This window comes from Rhinatrema bivittatum, unplaced genomic scaffold, assembly GCF_901001135.1.
Source record: "Rhinatrema bivittatum unplaced genomic scaffold, aRhiBiv1.1, whole genome shotgun sequence".
NCBI classification, from domain to species: Eukaryota; Metazoa; Chordata; class Amphibia; order Gymnophiona; family Rhinatrematidae; genus Rhinatrema; species Rhinatrema bivittatum.
This window is the reverse complement of record NW_021820565.1, coordinates 123,597-137,513: the sequence shown is the minus strand read 5'-3', so window position 1 is coordinate 137,513 and position 13,917 is coordinate 123,597. Positions and strand designations below refer to the sequence as shown.

The window sequence follows — 13,917 nt, the reverse complement described above, 5'->3', positions numbered from 1 at the left end:
CAGTGCACAAAAGCTTCCTCTAGTCTGAAAACCAAGGCAAGCTACTTCATCTGAACCTTCATTGGCATGGCTCGTTCATCCTCAAACAAAGAATTTCAGTCCTTTTCCAGTGAAGTAAAACAAATAATTGCGGAAAGCATACATATTAAAATGGCTAGTTTTAGTAAATGGTGTCAATTAAAAAGCGTACATCCTACCAAAGCAGGTACGTCTAATATTTTAGACTTATTGTATCTCTCAAATTCCAGTCTAAAAACCATCTCAGTGCTATAGCAGCCTTTCACCAAGATCACAAAGATAAGCCAAACATGCACCCGCTCATTGCTAGATTTATGAAGGGACTCTGAAGTAAAACCTCCACTTCGTAAACCTGTTCCACAATGCGACCTTCTCTAGTGCTCAAATGTCTCATTCAACCATTATTTCAGCCAGTTCAAGACTCATTTAAGTTCTTAACTTAGAAAACTCTTTTCCTTCTCGTAATAATCTCTGCAAGGAGAATAGGAGAAATACAAGCATTAGTCACCTACTCTCCTGACACACAATTTTTTTTTACCATCAGGGTCACACTTCGAACAAACCTGAAGTTGTGTCAGAATTCCATCTAAATCAAGACATAGATCTGCCACTCTTTTATCCAAAGCCTCAGAAAAACCTCCATCGACAGACTTTACATTCATTAGACTGGCGCTGAGTTCTATTATTCTATGTTTAAATCTTTTATTAAACAAAATGAGATCATACAATACTTGGTGTACCTTGAACTATGAAGTACACTAAGTAATACAGATGATTTTGTACATTTTTCAAATATAATACAAAGTACTATTTTTCTATATGGCACGGACAAAGTAAATAAGAAAATCAACTCAGCTCTTTGTTTCTTATGCAGACTCTGCCCTATTGGCTAAAAGTCTGTATACTGTTTTGCTACCAGCAAGAGGCTAAACTTTTACATTCCACGGTAACTGTCCATGACCTGAGGGCAAGAGCTATTTCTCTGGCCTTTTGGAGAGGGGGGTTTGCCTTATGAAATTTGCAGAGAGGCCATTTGGCGCTCTTTGAACACTTTTGTCAAACATTACTGCCTTCATTATGACTGTTCCACCCAAGGTACATTGAGATCCTCCATCTTAAATTCAATTATCAAGTAAAATCTCACCTTCCCAGGTCTCAGTAAAAAAAATTTAAAAAAACCCCTCATAAACCTATTTTTCTTACTGTGCTAGAAAATCCAAACCTGTTAGTCTGTTCTGTGCGTATGTCCACAGAGAAATCAAAGTGGCATACCCGTGACAGGCAGCACACAACAGCCTGTCCTCTGGGAAGTTGAGATTTACTTACAACCAAATTACACTATTCAGCTGAGGCAATCTAAGACAGTAAGAAGCTAAGAAATTGCCATCCTGGGTCAGACCAGGGATCCATCAAGCCCAGCATCCTGTTTCCAACAGTGGCCAATCCAGGCCATAAGAACCTGGCAAGTACCCAAACACCAGGAAGATCCCATGCTACTGATGCAATTAATAGCAGTGGATATTTTCTAAGTCAACTTGATTAATAGCAGGAAATGGACTTCTCCTCCAAGAACTTATCCAATCCTTTTTTCAATCCCAGCTACACTAAGGGCGGTGTGCACGTGCTTAAAGTTTTTCCAGTAACGTCGGACTGAAGAAGATTCTGATTGGTCCATCCTGGCACCGTCGGTGACGTCACCTAACGTGTAGGGCGGTTTTGTGCTGCCGTCCACCGAGAACTCCTGACACAGGTATGCGCCTTTGATTTCCTCCTCCAGACCGATAGAGGGCGCTGCTCCTGACGCAGCCGGCGCTGTTGTTCCTCCTCCTCCTGGCCGACAGAGGGCGCTGTTCCTCTTCCGGGCCGGCGGGTGGTGCGGATATCCCGGAAGTGGTAGCGGAGCCGGGGCTCAGGTGAGCGCTCCCCCATGTGTGTGTTCTCCATCTCAGTTTCTGGGTGGGTTTTTGGTTCTTTCAGTTGACCCCCGCTCTGTGTCTCTCTGGTAGCGCTGTCAGGCCCCGGGTACTTCAGCAGTCCTACAGCGTGGGGTAGGAGAGGGGCCGCTGCAGCTGCTCCTTCCGCCGAGGTGGGAGGGGGCTCTTCCCGGATGGCCTTTTGCTTTGCACGGAGGCCGGCGGCGTTATTGCCGAGCGGCGCGCCTCCTTGTAGGGTGCTGCTGCTGCTCCTCTCTGGGGCTTGGGTAGTAATGGGGTCTTTCAGTTTTGAGGCTGTAGCTTATTGTTTCTGGCCCTCTCGCAGTGAAAATATATTTTTTTAAAACAAGCTTTTTAAGAATTGTAACTTTCACTATCTTTTGTTACAGTGTTTATTTAATTCTCAGGCTTGGATGACGTTGTTTTATCTCATAGATTTTGTTACTTACGAGCTATGCATTATTTTAGTTGATTATATTAGTGATGTCTCTCTTTAAGAGCTTATATTAGATTGTATGTTGAGCTGTGAGCCGCTTTGGGCTAACAGATACCTCTAAACGCAAATAAAAGAAGATTATGGGAGAGAGGAGTGACCAGGCTTGGGAGGGAGATGGAGATGGCAGGGGTGGGAAAGCATAATACATCGGGCCCTCGGTTTGCTTGGATGTTTTAGCCTGCTTTTGCAGTTAATCTTTATATTGATTTTCAAGCAATTTTGCCTGCATTTGTTCCGTTCTGCAAGTTGAAAGGTTTTGTGGAGTTTGCCCTTCAGCACGGTGAAACAGCATTGGTTTTGGTGGCAGCGTAACTGGGAGACGGCATCCAGGGAAAGAAAGGGAAGATTTCCTCAAAAGCAGCACTGGAAACTTAGCTCCAGCTCTGACTAGGAGTAAAGTTTCCAGTGCAAGCAAAATCTGAGCTAGGGCCAGCACACCTCTCAGTATCACACTTAGGATAAGGTACTTCTAGTATACCTGGACAGGCAGATCTTAAAGAACATAAAGGCCTATGAATATCTAGTATTGACTTGATCCATGGCATAGCATCTTATTTGCTAACTTATGTCTCGACATAGTTTACATTTGACTCACCATTGAATGGGCAACCAATGAGGTGAAAATAACTGTGTGCTCTGGTGACAATCAAAAATCTAGTTGCAACATTTTATTCAATTTGTAGTGCTCTTCAAGGCCAATATATGATTAATTATAATACATGCCTGTTAAGACCAGGGCCTGGAGCACAGTGTGGAAACCCCGAGGAGCTAAAAGATGTTTTAATCTTTGCAATATGTGCAATTTAAAAAGGCTGTTTTACATAAGAAATTGCCATACTGGGTCAGACCAAGGGTCCATCGAGCCCAGCATCCTGTTTCCAACAGTGGCCAATTCAGGCCATAAGAATCTGGCAAGTACCCAAAAACTAAGTCTATTCCATGTTACCGTTGCTAGTAATAGCAGTGGCTATTTTCTAAGTCAACTTAATTAATAGCAGGTAATGGACTTCTCCTCCAAGAACTTATCCAATCCTTTTTTAAACACAGCTATACTAACTGCACTAACCACATCCTCTAGCAACAAATTCCAGAGTTTATTGTATGTTGAGTGAAAAAGAACTTTCTTCAATTAGTTTTAAATGTGCCACATGCTAACTTCATGGAGTGCCCCCTAGTCTTTCTATTATCTGAAAGAGTAATATAACCAATTCACATCAACCCGTTCTAGACCTCTCATGATTTTAAACACCTCTATCATATCCCCCCTCAGCCATCTCTTCTCCAAGCTGAAAAGTCCTAACCCGTCAGCCTTTCCTCATAGGGGAGCTGTTCCATTCCCCTTATCATTTTGGTCACCCTTCTCTGTACCTTCTCCATTGCAATTATATCTTTTTTGAGATGCGGCGACCAGAATTGTACACAGTATTCAAGGTGCGGTCTCACCATGGAGCGATACAGAGGCATTATGATATTTTCCGTTTTATTCACCATTCCCTTTCTAATAATTCCCAACATTGTTTGCTTTTTTGACTGCCGCAGCACACTGTAGCGATGATTTCAATGTGTTATCCACTATGACGCTAGATCTCTTTCTTGGGTTGTAGCACCTAATATGGAACCCAACATTGTGTAACTATAGCATGGGTTATTTTTCCCTATATGCATCACCTTGCACTTATCCACATTAAATTTCATCTGCCATTTGGATGCCCAATTTTCCAGTCTCACAAGGTCTTCCTGCAATTTATCACAATCTGATTTAATCTGGTGTGGGCATTTGCACTTTTTTCAGCTGTAGGGTCTGCTCCATAGAGCTTACTCTGAGTCTGAGGAACTATAAACTCACATTTCTGGTGGCCAGTATTGTTCTGTGCCTGCTGTGATAGAAGCAGCTAGATACTACCACTTGGGCACAGCAGTAAAATAACATGGCCACCAGAAATGTGGACGGTGCAAGGGGGAGGAGTGCACACATTCCCTACACTGCTCCCCCGGGCACCCCACACACACACACACAGGACAGGGGAAGAGTGGTTCCACCCATATCTACCACTACTTCCTCCCAAATCAGGGAGAGGGCCAAGGGGAGGAGGTCCCCCTTTGAAGTTTTGCTGAGCTGCAGTCCCTCCCTTTGAAATGCTGGGGAGGGGGAGAGGCAGGTTTCCAAAAATAAAAGTGGATGATGTCAGTGATATTTCTAGGAAGTTGGCAACCATGCCACAGTGCTGGGGAATTTACCACCTGCCTCCTACCCTTTCCCAGCATCTGTCCCCTGGGGAAGTGGGAGATGGGTGAATGGTGGGGTCTGTGTGTGGCTCACTTGCACACACCCCCATACAGCCTTCTTCCCTTTCTAGTTCCCTCACTTCCCCCTTCCCCTTTTTCTTTCCTCCCCTTGCCGAAGTGATCTTGCCTGTGAGATTGTGCTCAAATCAGGATGCAGAGTGCCAGTCTTGCATGCAAGGCTGTTTGTGCCACAGTACTAGTGCTTACTGTTCAACTGTAGGTGCCTGCTTCATGAAGTAAAGTCAAGATGTAAGCTCTCTGTGGTGGGCTTCTGCAGCTGAACAGTACGCACTGGCACTTTGACACAGTGGCCATGCATGCAGGATTGTGCCCAAGTCAGAGTGCCCAGTGTCACACTCAAGCAAGGCCATTTGGACAAGGCATGCCAAATGAAATCAAAATGTGAGCTTCTAGAGCAGGCACTTACGGCTGTATGGTGCATCCCGACTTGAGCACTAGAGAGTGCCAGCCCCCGAGAGCTTACCCAGTGATTTCACTTAAACATAGAAATTACAGCAGAAAAGGACCAAATGATCCATCCAGTTTGCCCAGTAAGCTAATGGTAGTTTCTGCTGTGCGTGTAGGTTACCCCATGCTTATCTGTTTCCCAGACCATAAAAGTCAGGGCCTTTGGTTGCTGTTTGAATCCAATTCCCCGTTACCCCCGTGCTTATCAGTTTCCCACACTAGGCCTCATTGATTGCCGTTGAATCCAATTCCCTGTTATACCTCGCAGTGGAAGCAGAGAGCAATGTTCGAGTTGCAGCAACGTACCAGTCTTATTGGTTAAGGGTAGTGACCACCGCATCAGCAAGTTACCCCCATACTTGTTTCTCCAGAAGTAAAAATCAGGACCCTCAGTTGCTGAACGAATCCAATTTCCCTTCTCCCCCTGCCACTGAAGCGGAGAGCACTGATGGAGTTGCATCACCAGTATCAAGGCTTATTAATTAAGGGTAATAACCCCCGCACCATCAAGTTACCCCATGCACTCTTTTCTTTATTTCCATCCTCGAGCCTTTAGGGATCCACAATATTTATCCCAAGCTTTGAGGCAAGCAATGATACGGGATTTTTATCTCCCCTTGTCCCTAGCCTGGGCATACTTAGGAAGGTTAAATGAACAATAATTATGATTACTCTATTTCAGTAGTAGGGGCAGAGGTGATTCTATGTCTTCTGAAGTAAAGCAGCTGGATCGGAGGGCAGAGTCCAGTTTATAAGAGCAGGAGCAAGGCTTGCATCCGCTTCAGAAACCGTCAGGGCCTCCTGTCCCCTCAGGAAATCTTAAAGCAGGGCGCTGGAAGAACAAGCTGCTCAGGGCCTCCCATCCTCTCAGCTTAAGGCTGGATGAAAGCTTTTGGATGTACAATGAGTAGACAGTGCCACCCAGGTCGGTTCCAGGAGGAGTCCCACAGAACCTTGCAGTCCGGCTGTGCTAATGAAATAAATCGGAAACATTTGCAATCATTTAACTTTACTCTTTAATGATTGATTTGCTAGCTGTCACCAGGTGAACTCCCTCCAACCCGCTTTCCCCATTATCCATATCCTGCCCAATGCGTGGATCTCTCCTTAGCTTGCTCTGCCCACTGTGCTGTGACTGCGCAAGGCCTCCTTCTAGCCTTCTTCCTGGAGGCTAAGCATATCTATAGATAGACAGATATACGTGACACATTTCTTAAGTATTTGCATTTTTTTTAAAGCATCTCCTAGACTACCACTGTCTCCATTGTGAATCAAAGTAAATTGGAATGCATTGTCACCAGAGCCCCATGGATGCATTGAACTGAGATGTGTAAAATATGAATACAGAACAGACAGCTGATGAAGGGATCTTAGAAACCTGTGCAGATGTTGCATTGATCATGTAAAGCATGAATACAGCATGGACAACTGAAATGTAATCGCTTGGAAAGACATTTTAATAATGAGGTTGAAGAAGGGAGTGCATGTATATTTAAAAAAAAAAAAAAAGTTTGAAAAAGATGATAAATCTGAATAAAAAATGAAGGGAACCCTGGAGGTAAGACCTAAAGCGGAAGCAGTAGAGCCAAGAGTGGTGCTGGTGCTTATCCCTCTTGCACCTGCTGACTGTTTTCCACTCTTTCATCAGCATTGCTCCTGAGCTGGATTCCCGGAGAGAGCAAGAGCCATGGGGCTGCTGTCCGATCCTAACCGCAGGCAGGCCCTCTCCCAGTTCATCACCCGACTCAACACGCCACTCTGGTGAGTAAAAAGAGAGACGCCACCAACCCCCCCTGCCCTGGATCCCAGCTGCATGCAGGCCCTGTCCCAGTTCATCACCCGACTCCCCACACCATTCTGCTGATTAAAACGAGGGGAGGGAAGGCACCAGCAGCCTCCCTCCCCCCCACACACTATCATGCATCCCATCTGTAAGCAGGCCTTGTCTCAGTGCATCACCGAACCTGAATAAAGGGGAGGAGATATTGCCACTGCCTCCAGATCTTTGTGTGACCTAGAGTGACCCCTCTCTGTTCCCAGCTTTGATTCCCCGCAGCCTTTACTTCAGACAGGGGCTCCTTAGGCATTCCAGTTTCATTTGCATAGAACCTGAGGGGGATCAGGCCTCCTGGGATTAAGTAATACCCCTGTCTCAGGTACAGAGCCTGCCTGTTTATTTTATCATGTTTGGTAACTCCTATTCATGAAAAGTCTCTCTAGGCGAGGTACAATGTCACATAAGGAAATAATCAGCCAATGGAAAATAACAAAGAGCTAAACAAGCTACAACATCAAACAGAAAATACAAAAAAATGATATTCTACTTCATGCAGGCAGAGCTAAAAAAAAAAAAAAACCCAAACCAGAAATCGAGGAAGCATGAAGAAGAGGCCTATGACAAGATTTCTGAAAAAAGAACGTTTTTAACTATTTTCCTGAATTTCAAGTAATTTAAAGGTAGTACGAGCCTCCAAAGACGAGAGGCAATGCAGGAAAGAGCTCCTTGGAGCTTCTTAAAGGGAGGGTTCTCTGACATGAGCAGCCCGGGAGTGGCTCGAACGAGTGGGAGTGCAAGATGGAAGGTGACTCTGTCAGTAAGTGGGGCAGAAACCCTGCAAAGCTTTGAACGCCAGACGGGCGATGTACCAAAGGCAGCCAGTGCAACTTGACAGATTCCCTCTGATCATAATCAGTTCCATAGAGCAGGAGGCCCATCCATATCTCCTGCCACTCCCTTCCTCTCCCTCGGAGATCCTCGATCTGAGCTGCTGCGTTTTGGATCAGCTGAAGGCTGTGAACATACTTTTTTTCCTTAACCCAGTTTGTAAGGAGTTACAAAACTTCAAGCCAGCTGTTAATTAGAGCCTAAACCACCTTAATGACGTCCTGCTTTTGCAAAAAAAGAAGAAATGCTGGCAGTGCCTGTCAGCTCTTTACACCACGGGAGACGCGACTGGCAGTGCCTGTCAGCTCCTGTATCATGCTGGTCGGAGCAGACGTTTTTCTGAGTTAAAGGCCTGTTTCCCTGTACGTACCCAGATCAGTCCAGACAGTGGGATTCAGCACTGACTCCAGCAGATGGAGTCAGAGCAAACTTCGAAGGGCGCTCCCTTATAAGCTAGTGCACCCTCTGTCATCCTTCATTATTCTTCTGACTCCAGCAGATGAGTGGCTGAACTCTAGTTCCCCACTATGACTTCTGAAAAGCTAAATTTAGTGCTGTTTTCTATATTTCTTAGCTTCCTTCCTATCTTAAGATGGATCAAGGTTAACAGAGAATAGTAAAAAAAAAAAAAGACAGGGGAAGCTCAGGCCCTTTTCTAGGGCCAAGCAATCTAACTTGCAGGAAGAGCTGTTTTTCAGTCTCCATTGCTGTATTTGCTTTGTGGGGGTAAGTTTTTGTACCTTTCTTACTTGCAGGTTAGATTTGTAAGCCCCAGGGTGCAAGTTGGTGGTCCAATCTCTCCCCCTTTTCCTCCGAGCCGACTCGCTGCCCTGAGAAGTCGTTTTGCTTCTGGGCAGCCTCCACAGAGACACGACATTCCTCTGTGTGGCGTTTTAACAGCAATTCAGGCAGGTCGGGGGAAGGAGTGGTGCTGCAGAGGGGGATTTTTCCCTGCTCCTCGCAGCCACTCACCAGCGATTCGGCAGCTTAGCTCACAGTCCCTGATCTTCGAGGTGCTGCGTGTGCGGAGAGCCCGGTTCCCGGCTCTCCCACGAGGGGATCTGTGCGAGATGCCTCCCTGGTGGGGAGGATTCCTCGCGGCCGGCAGGACGAGCAGGTTCGTGTGCGATGGTGCGCCTCGATGTACGGAGGCCGGCCCCGATTCCGCCCAAGAATGGGTCAATATTACCTCGGATCAGTGGGTCCTGGATATTCTAAAGCACGGTTATGCTTTAGATTTTGCTCGTCCTCTAAGAGACAGGTTCCTCTTCTCTCTCTGCTGACCACCACAGAAACAACTCATAGTCCGCCAGACACTCGACAGGCTCCTGGCCCTCGGAGCAATTCGCCTGGTTCCTCCGACGGAAGTGGGAGCCGGCCATTACTCCGTCTACTTTGTAGTCCTAAGAATGAGGGCTCCTTCCGTCCGACCCTGGATCTCAAGATGGTCAACAAAGACCTCAGGGTCCCACACTTCAGGATGGAGATCTTACGCTCAGTGATAGCGTCGGTACACAGCGGAGAATTTCTGGCCTCCTTGGATCTGACGGAGGCTTATCTCCACATTCCCATCCTCAAGGCGCATCAGCACTTCCTTTGCTTCAAGATTCTGGGACAGCATTTTCAATTCCAAGCCCTGCCCTTTGGACTGGCGACAGCTCTCCATACCTTCACCAAAGTATTGGTAGTAGTGGCGGCAGCCCTCAGGAGGGAGGCAATCTTGGTCCACCCCTATATGTACAATTGGCTCATCCGGGCAAAGTCCCTGGTCCAGTGTCAACGAGCAATAGACAGAGTGTTGCATCTCCTTCAGTCCCTCGGATGGGTGGTCAATTTCTCCAAGAGCAGCCTTACTCCATCTCAGTCCCTGGACGTCAAGGAGCACACTTCGATACAGCTGTGGGCAAGATACTTCTACGTCTGGATCGGGTCCAGGCTCTCATCTCCCAGGTACAGCAATTCATTTCACTCTCTCTTCCCACAGCCTGGGATTATTTATTTATTTTATTTATTTAAAATTTTTATATACCGGCATTCATGTTGCAAACACATCATGCCGGTTTACATATAACAGGGGTGTACAGTGAACAATTCAATAACCTATTTGTGTAGAAGGAAGCAGTTACAAATAACAAGGTAAAAGAACTGGGAGGAGAGAAGAAAAGGGAGAGAATAACATTAGTTCCCTGTACGTACCTGGATCAGTCCAGACAGTGGGTTATGTCCCCAATCCAGCAGATGGAGTCAGCCAAAGCTTCGAGGGGGCGTCACCATAAGTACTACTACCCCCTCTGCAGGAGTTCAGTATCTTCTGACTCCAGCAGATGCGAGTAGTAGAATCTGGGTTGCTCCAGATTGCCTGAAACCATTTCTTACAGTGATTGCTTGTCTTCTCTGTTTTTTTCTCTCACTGTTTCTGTTGGATCAAGTTTGTTTTATTTAAAAAAAAAAAAAAAAAGTTAAAAAGGCTTCAATTTGGGACGGCATGACTTCCTTTTGCGTTGTCTCTCCCTCTCTCTCTCTCTCTCTCTCTCTCGGTGCTAGCTGTACCTTGTGGCCCGGGGTAAGTGCATTCTTCTGTGTTTTTCTTTACAGCTGATTTTGCTCGCGGCTGCTTCGGCTTCGCCGCGTTTTTCTCCCTCACCAGCAGCCATTTTGCCGGTTCCTCGTGGGCTGCGGAGGTGAGCGGGGAGATCTTCGTTGGCGGGTTGTGAGGCCAGGAGGGCCCCCCCCGCGGCACCGTTCATCGGCGGGCAGTGCAGGCCGCTCGGGCCCCCCCGCGGCATCGTTCTTCATCGGCGGGCAGTGCAGGCCGCTCGGGCCCCCCCGCGGCACCGTTCTTCATCGGCGGGCAGTGCAGGCCGCTCGGGCCCCCCCCGCGGCACCGTTCTTCATTGGCGGGCAGTGCAGGCCACTCGGGCCCCCCCGCGCCGGCGTTTTTCCTTCGCGGCCCCCCCCCGAGGCTTTTCGTTTATTTTGCCTGTCTCCTCCGTTGCCAGCAGTGCTCACGATGCCGCGGCCGGCACGTTGCTCGACCTGCGGTGAGCCGGGATCGCGGATTGCCCGTGCAGGGATCTGTGCCCGGTGCCTTCCCGGGGGGGAGGGCCCGTCGCAGTCCCTTAGCGAAATTTCGTTTTTGACAGGCATGCCCGGGCGGCGCGGGCCGGCCCCTCCCCCATTACTGGCGGGAACGGCGGCCATTTTACATGCCCAGCGCCCTGAGGGGACTCAGGCAGTGCTGGATGACAGGGACTCTCCCGAGGTTTCTCCACCGAATTTGCTGCCGGACAACAGCCTGTCGGGCCAGGGTCCCACGGGGTTCCCCCCCCTCCGGGGCTTCCTCGAGTAGGCCGTGATTCCTCCCGGACTTTGTACTGTTAATGCACACTGCGTGTTTGCAGGGCCTCGTCGCTCCTGCAGCACCGTCTCCAGCCAAGGTCCCGCGGCTCTCGCCTCCCTCTCAGGCCCCCACACCCCCCGTCCCGGCGGGTGTGGGGGCCACCCTGCCTCCCGCCCGCACCTGGATTCCTGCGGGCTCCGGGGGAGCAGTGACAGGCCCGGCGTCTCCTGGGCCGGACCTGGGAGAAGGGGGCCAAGGCGATTCCACCACAGAGGGGGACGATCCGCGCACGCTGCGTCTCTTCCAGGGGGAAGAGCTGGACGAACTTATTCCACTCCTGATCCAGGAGCTGGATCTCGATCCGCCGCCGGACCCGCCCGCTCCAGTAGCGCCCGCCGTCGTCACGTCGGCCAAGAAGGGAGATCCGGTGCTGGCAGCCCTCCGGCCGAGGGCTCGGGCGTTTCCCATCCATGATTCCTTCCTGCAGCTTCTTACTAGGGAATGGGACGCCCCGGAGCCTTCCCTTAAGGTCAGTCGGGCCATGGAGAAGCTGTATCCGCTACCAGAGGATTTCCTGGATCTCATCAAGGTTCCGAAAGTGGACTCCGCGGTGTCGGCAGTCACGAAGAGGACGACCATACCAGTGACGGGTGGCGCGGCCTTACGGGATACGCAGGATCGCAAGTTGGAAGTCTTCCTCAAGCGGGTCTTCGAGGTCTCCGCGCTGGGGATGCGGGCGGCGATGTGCAGCTCGCTGGCTCAGAGGGCGAGTCTTCTCTGGGGGCAACAACTTCTCACCTCTCAGGTTCTGCCGGCCGAGGAGGCCGCCCAAGCGGATAGGCTGGAAACTGCGGTGGCGTACGGGGCTGACGCCTCCTATGACCTGCTTCTAGGACCTGCTTCGGGTCCTGGCCCGATCCATGGTCTCGGTAGTGGCGGCGCATCGCCTTCTATGGCTTCGCAACTGGGCGGCGGACACTTCCTCCAAGTCGAGCCTGGGTTCCCTGCCATTCAGGGGTAAGTTCCTGTTCGGAGAGGATTTGGACCAGATCATCAAGTCACTGGGGGTAAACGCAGTCCATCGCCTGCCGGAGGACAGGTACCGGCCCTCCAGGGCGTTTTCGTCCTCCCGCACCAGATCCAGGGCGCAACGGCGCTATAGGAACTACAGACCGGCGGTCTCCAGGCCCTCTGCCCCCAGGTCGCAGACCTGGTCCCGCTCCTTTCGCGGGTGTAGGCCTGTGCGTCCCACCTCGGGAACGGGACAACCCTCTCCCAAGTCCTCCCAATGATGTTCGGCTCGCCCACTCCACCGTCCCCCGGATTGGGGGACGGCTGGCATTTTTCTACAAGGAGTGGGCGCGGATCACTTCGGACCAGTAGGTCTTGGACACCATAGAACACGGCTACGCGTTGGAATTTGTCCGCGCTCCAAGGGGACGGTTCATCTTCTCCCCCTGCGGATCGGCCTCCAAGCGAAGGGAGGTGCAGTTGACATTGGACAGGCTTCGGGAGATTGGCGCCATTGCGCCCGTGCCCTCCAGAGAGGTGGGCTTGGGCCATTATTCCATCTACTTCGTGGTACCCAAGAAGGACGGCTCCTACCGGCCCATCCTGGACTTGAAGGAAGTCAACAAATCCCTCCGGGTGGTTCGGTTTCGGATGGAAATGCTGCGCTCGGTGATTGCGGCGGTGCATCGAGGGGAGTTCCTAGTCTCCTTGGACCTGACGGAGTCCTACCTTCACATCCCCATCCACCGGGAGCATCATCGTCTTCTCCGGTTCATGATCCTGGACCAACATTTCCAGTTTGTGGTGCTCCCGTTCGGGTTGGCGACGGCACCGCGCACTGTCACCAAGATCATGGTAGTCGGGGCGGCGGCTCTTCGGAAAGAGGGTATTTTAGTTCCTCCTTACCTGGACGGTTGGCTCATCCGAGCGAAGTTTTTCCTAGACAAGGCGCACGCCCTGCGAGAACACATACAGCGGTTCTCTGCGTTACCAGTTCCCACCTCCTGGGATTACCTGCAGCTCCTGGGGGTGATGGGCTCCACCATCGACATGGTTCCTTGGGCGTTTGCGCACCTTCGGCCCCTACAAAGAGCACTTCTCTCCCGTTGGAAACCGCTGTCGCAGGACTACCAGATGCTCCTCCCCCTGCCGCAGTTTGCCAGGATCAGCCTGGGCTGGTGGATGGATCCGAAGAATCTGGCTCGCGGCGTGTCCCCCGACCTGTCAGATTGGGTGGTGGTCACCACCGATGCCAGCCTCGTCGGCTGGGGAGCGGTCTGCGGCCGCGGCACCACGCAGGGGACGTGGTCCGCGGAGGAGACAAAGTGGTCCATCCATCGCCTGGAGACCAGAGCGGTCAGACTAGCTCTGCGACACTTCCTGCCGATTTTATCGGACAACGCGGCCACGGTGGCCTATATCAATCGCCAGGGCGGCACTTGCAGCCAGCAAGTCGCGCTCGAGGCAGCGATGCTGATGCAGTGGGCGGAACGTCATCGGGTCCGCCTGGCGGCCTCGCACATCGCAGGCGTGGACAACGTCCAGGCGGATTTCCTCAGTCGCCAGCTTCTGGATCCCGGAGTTTGGTCCCTCTCCGACGAGGCGATGCAACTTCTTGTCCAGCGGTGGGGAACTCCCCACATGGATCTGATGGTGTCCGCACAAAACGCCAAGGCTCCCCGTTTCTTCAGTCGCAGAA

General features: G+C 50.5%; 1 protein-coding gene across 4 annotated transcripts in view; it reads left to right on the top strand.

The window, feature by feature from the left end:
* The first annotated feature begins 1,773 nt into the window (after positions 1–1,773).
* Positions 1,774–13,917, top strand: part of GPAA1 (glycosylphosphatidylinositol anchor attachment 1) — a 92,142-nt gene continuing 79,998 nt past the window's right edge. The window contains exons 1-2 of one of the 4 annotated variants that reach the window (XM_029586135.1): positions 1,774–1,931; positions 6,851–6,963. In XM_029586135.1, coding sequence (XP_029441995.1) covers positions 6,890–6,963 — 74 coding nt within the window. In that variant the 5' untranslated portion in view covers positions 1,774–1,931; positions 6,851–6,889. Of the gene's footprint in view, positions 1,975–2,015; positions 2,067–6,737; positions 6,761–6,850; positions 6,964–13,917 lie in introns of those variants that run through there. The other 3 variants (XM_029586136.1, XM_029586138.1, XM_029586139.1) reach the window with 3 other exon arrangements.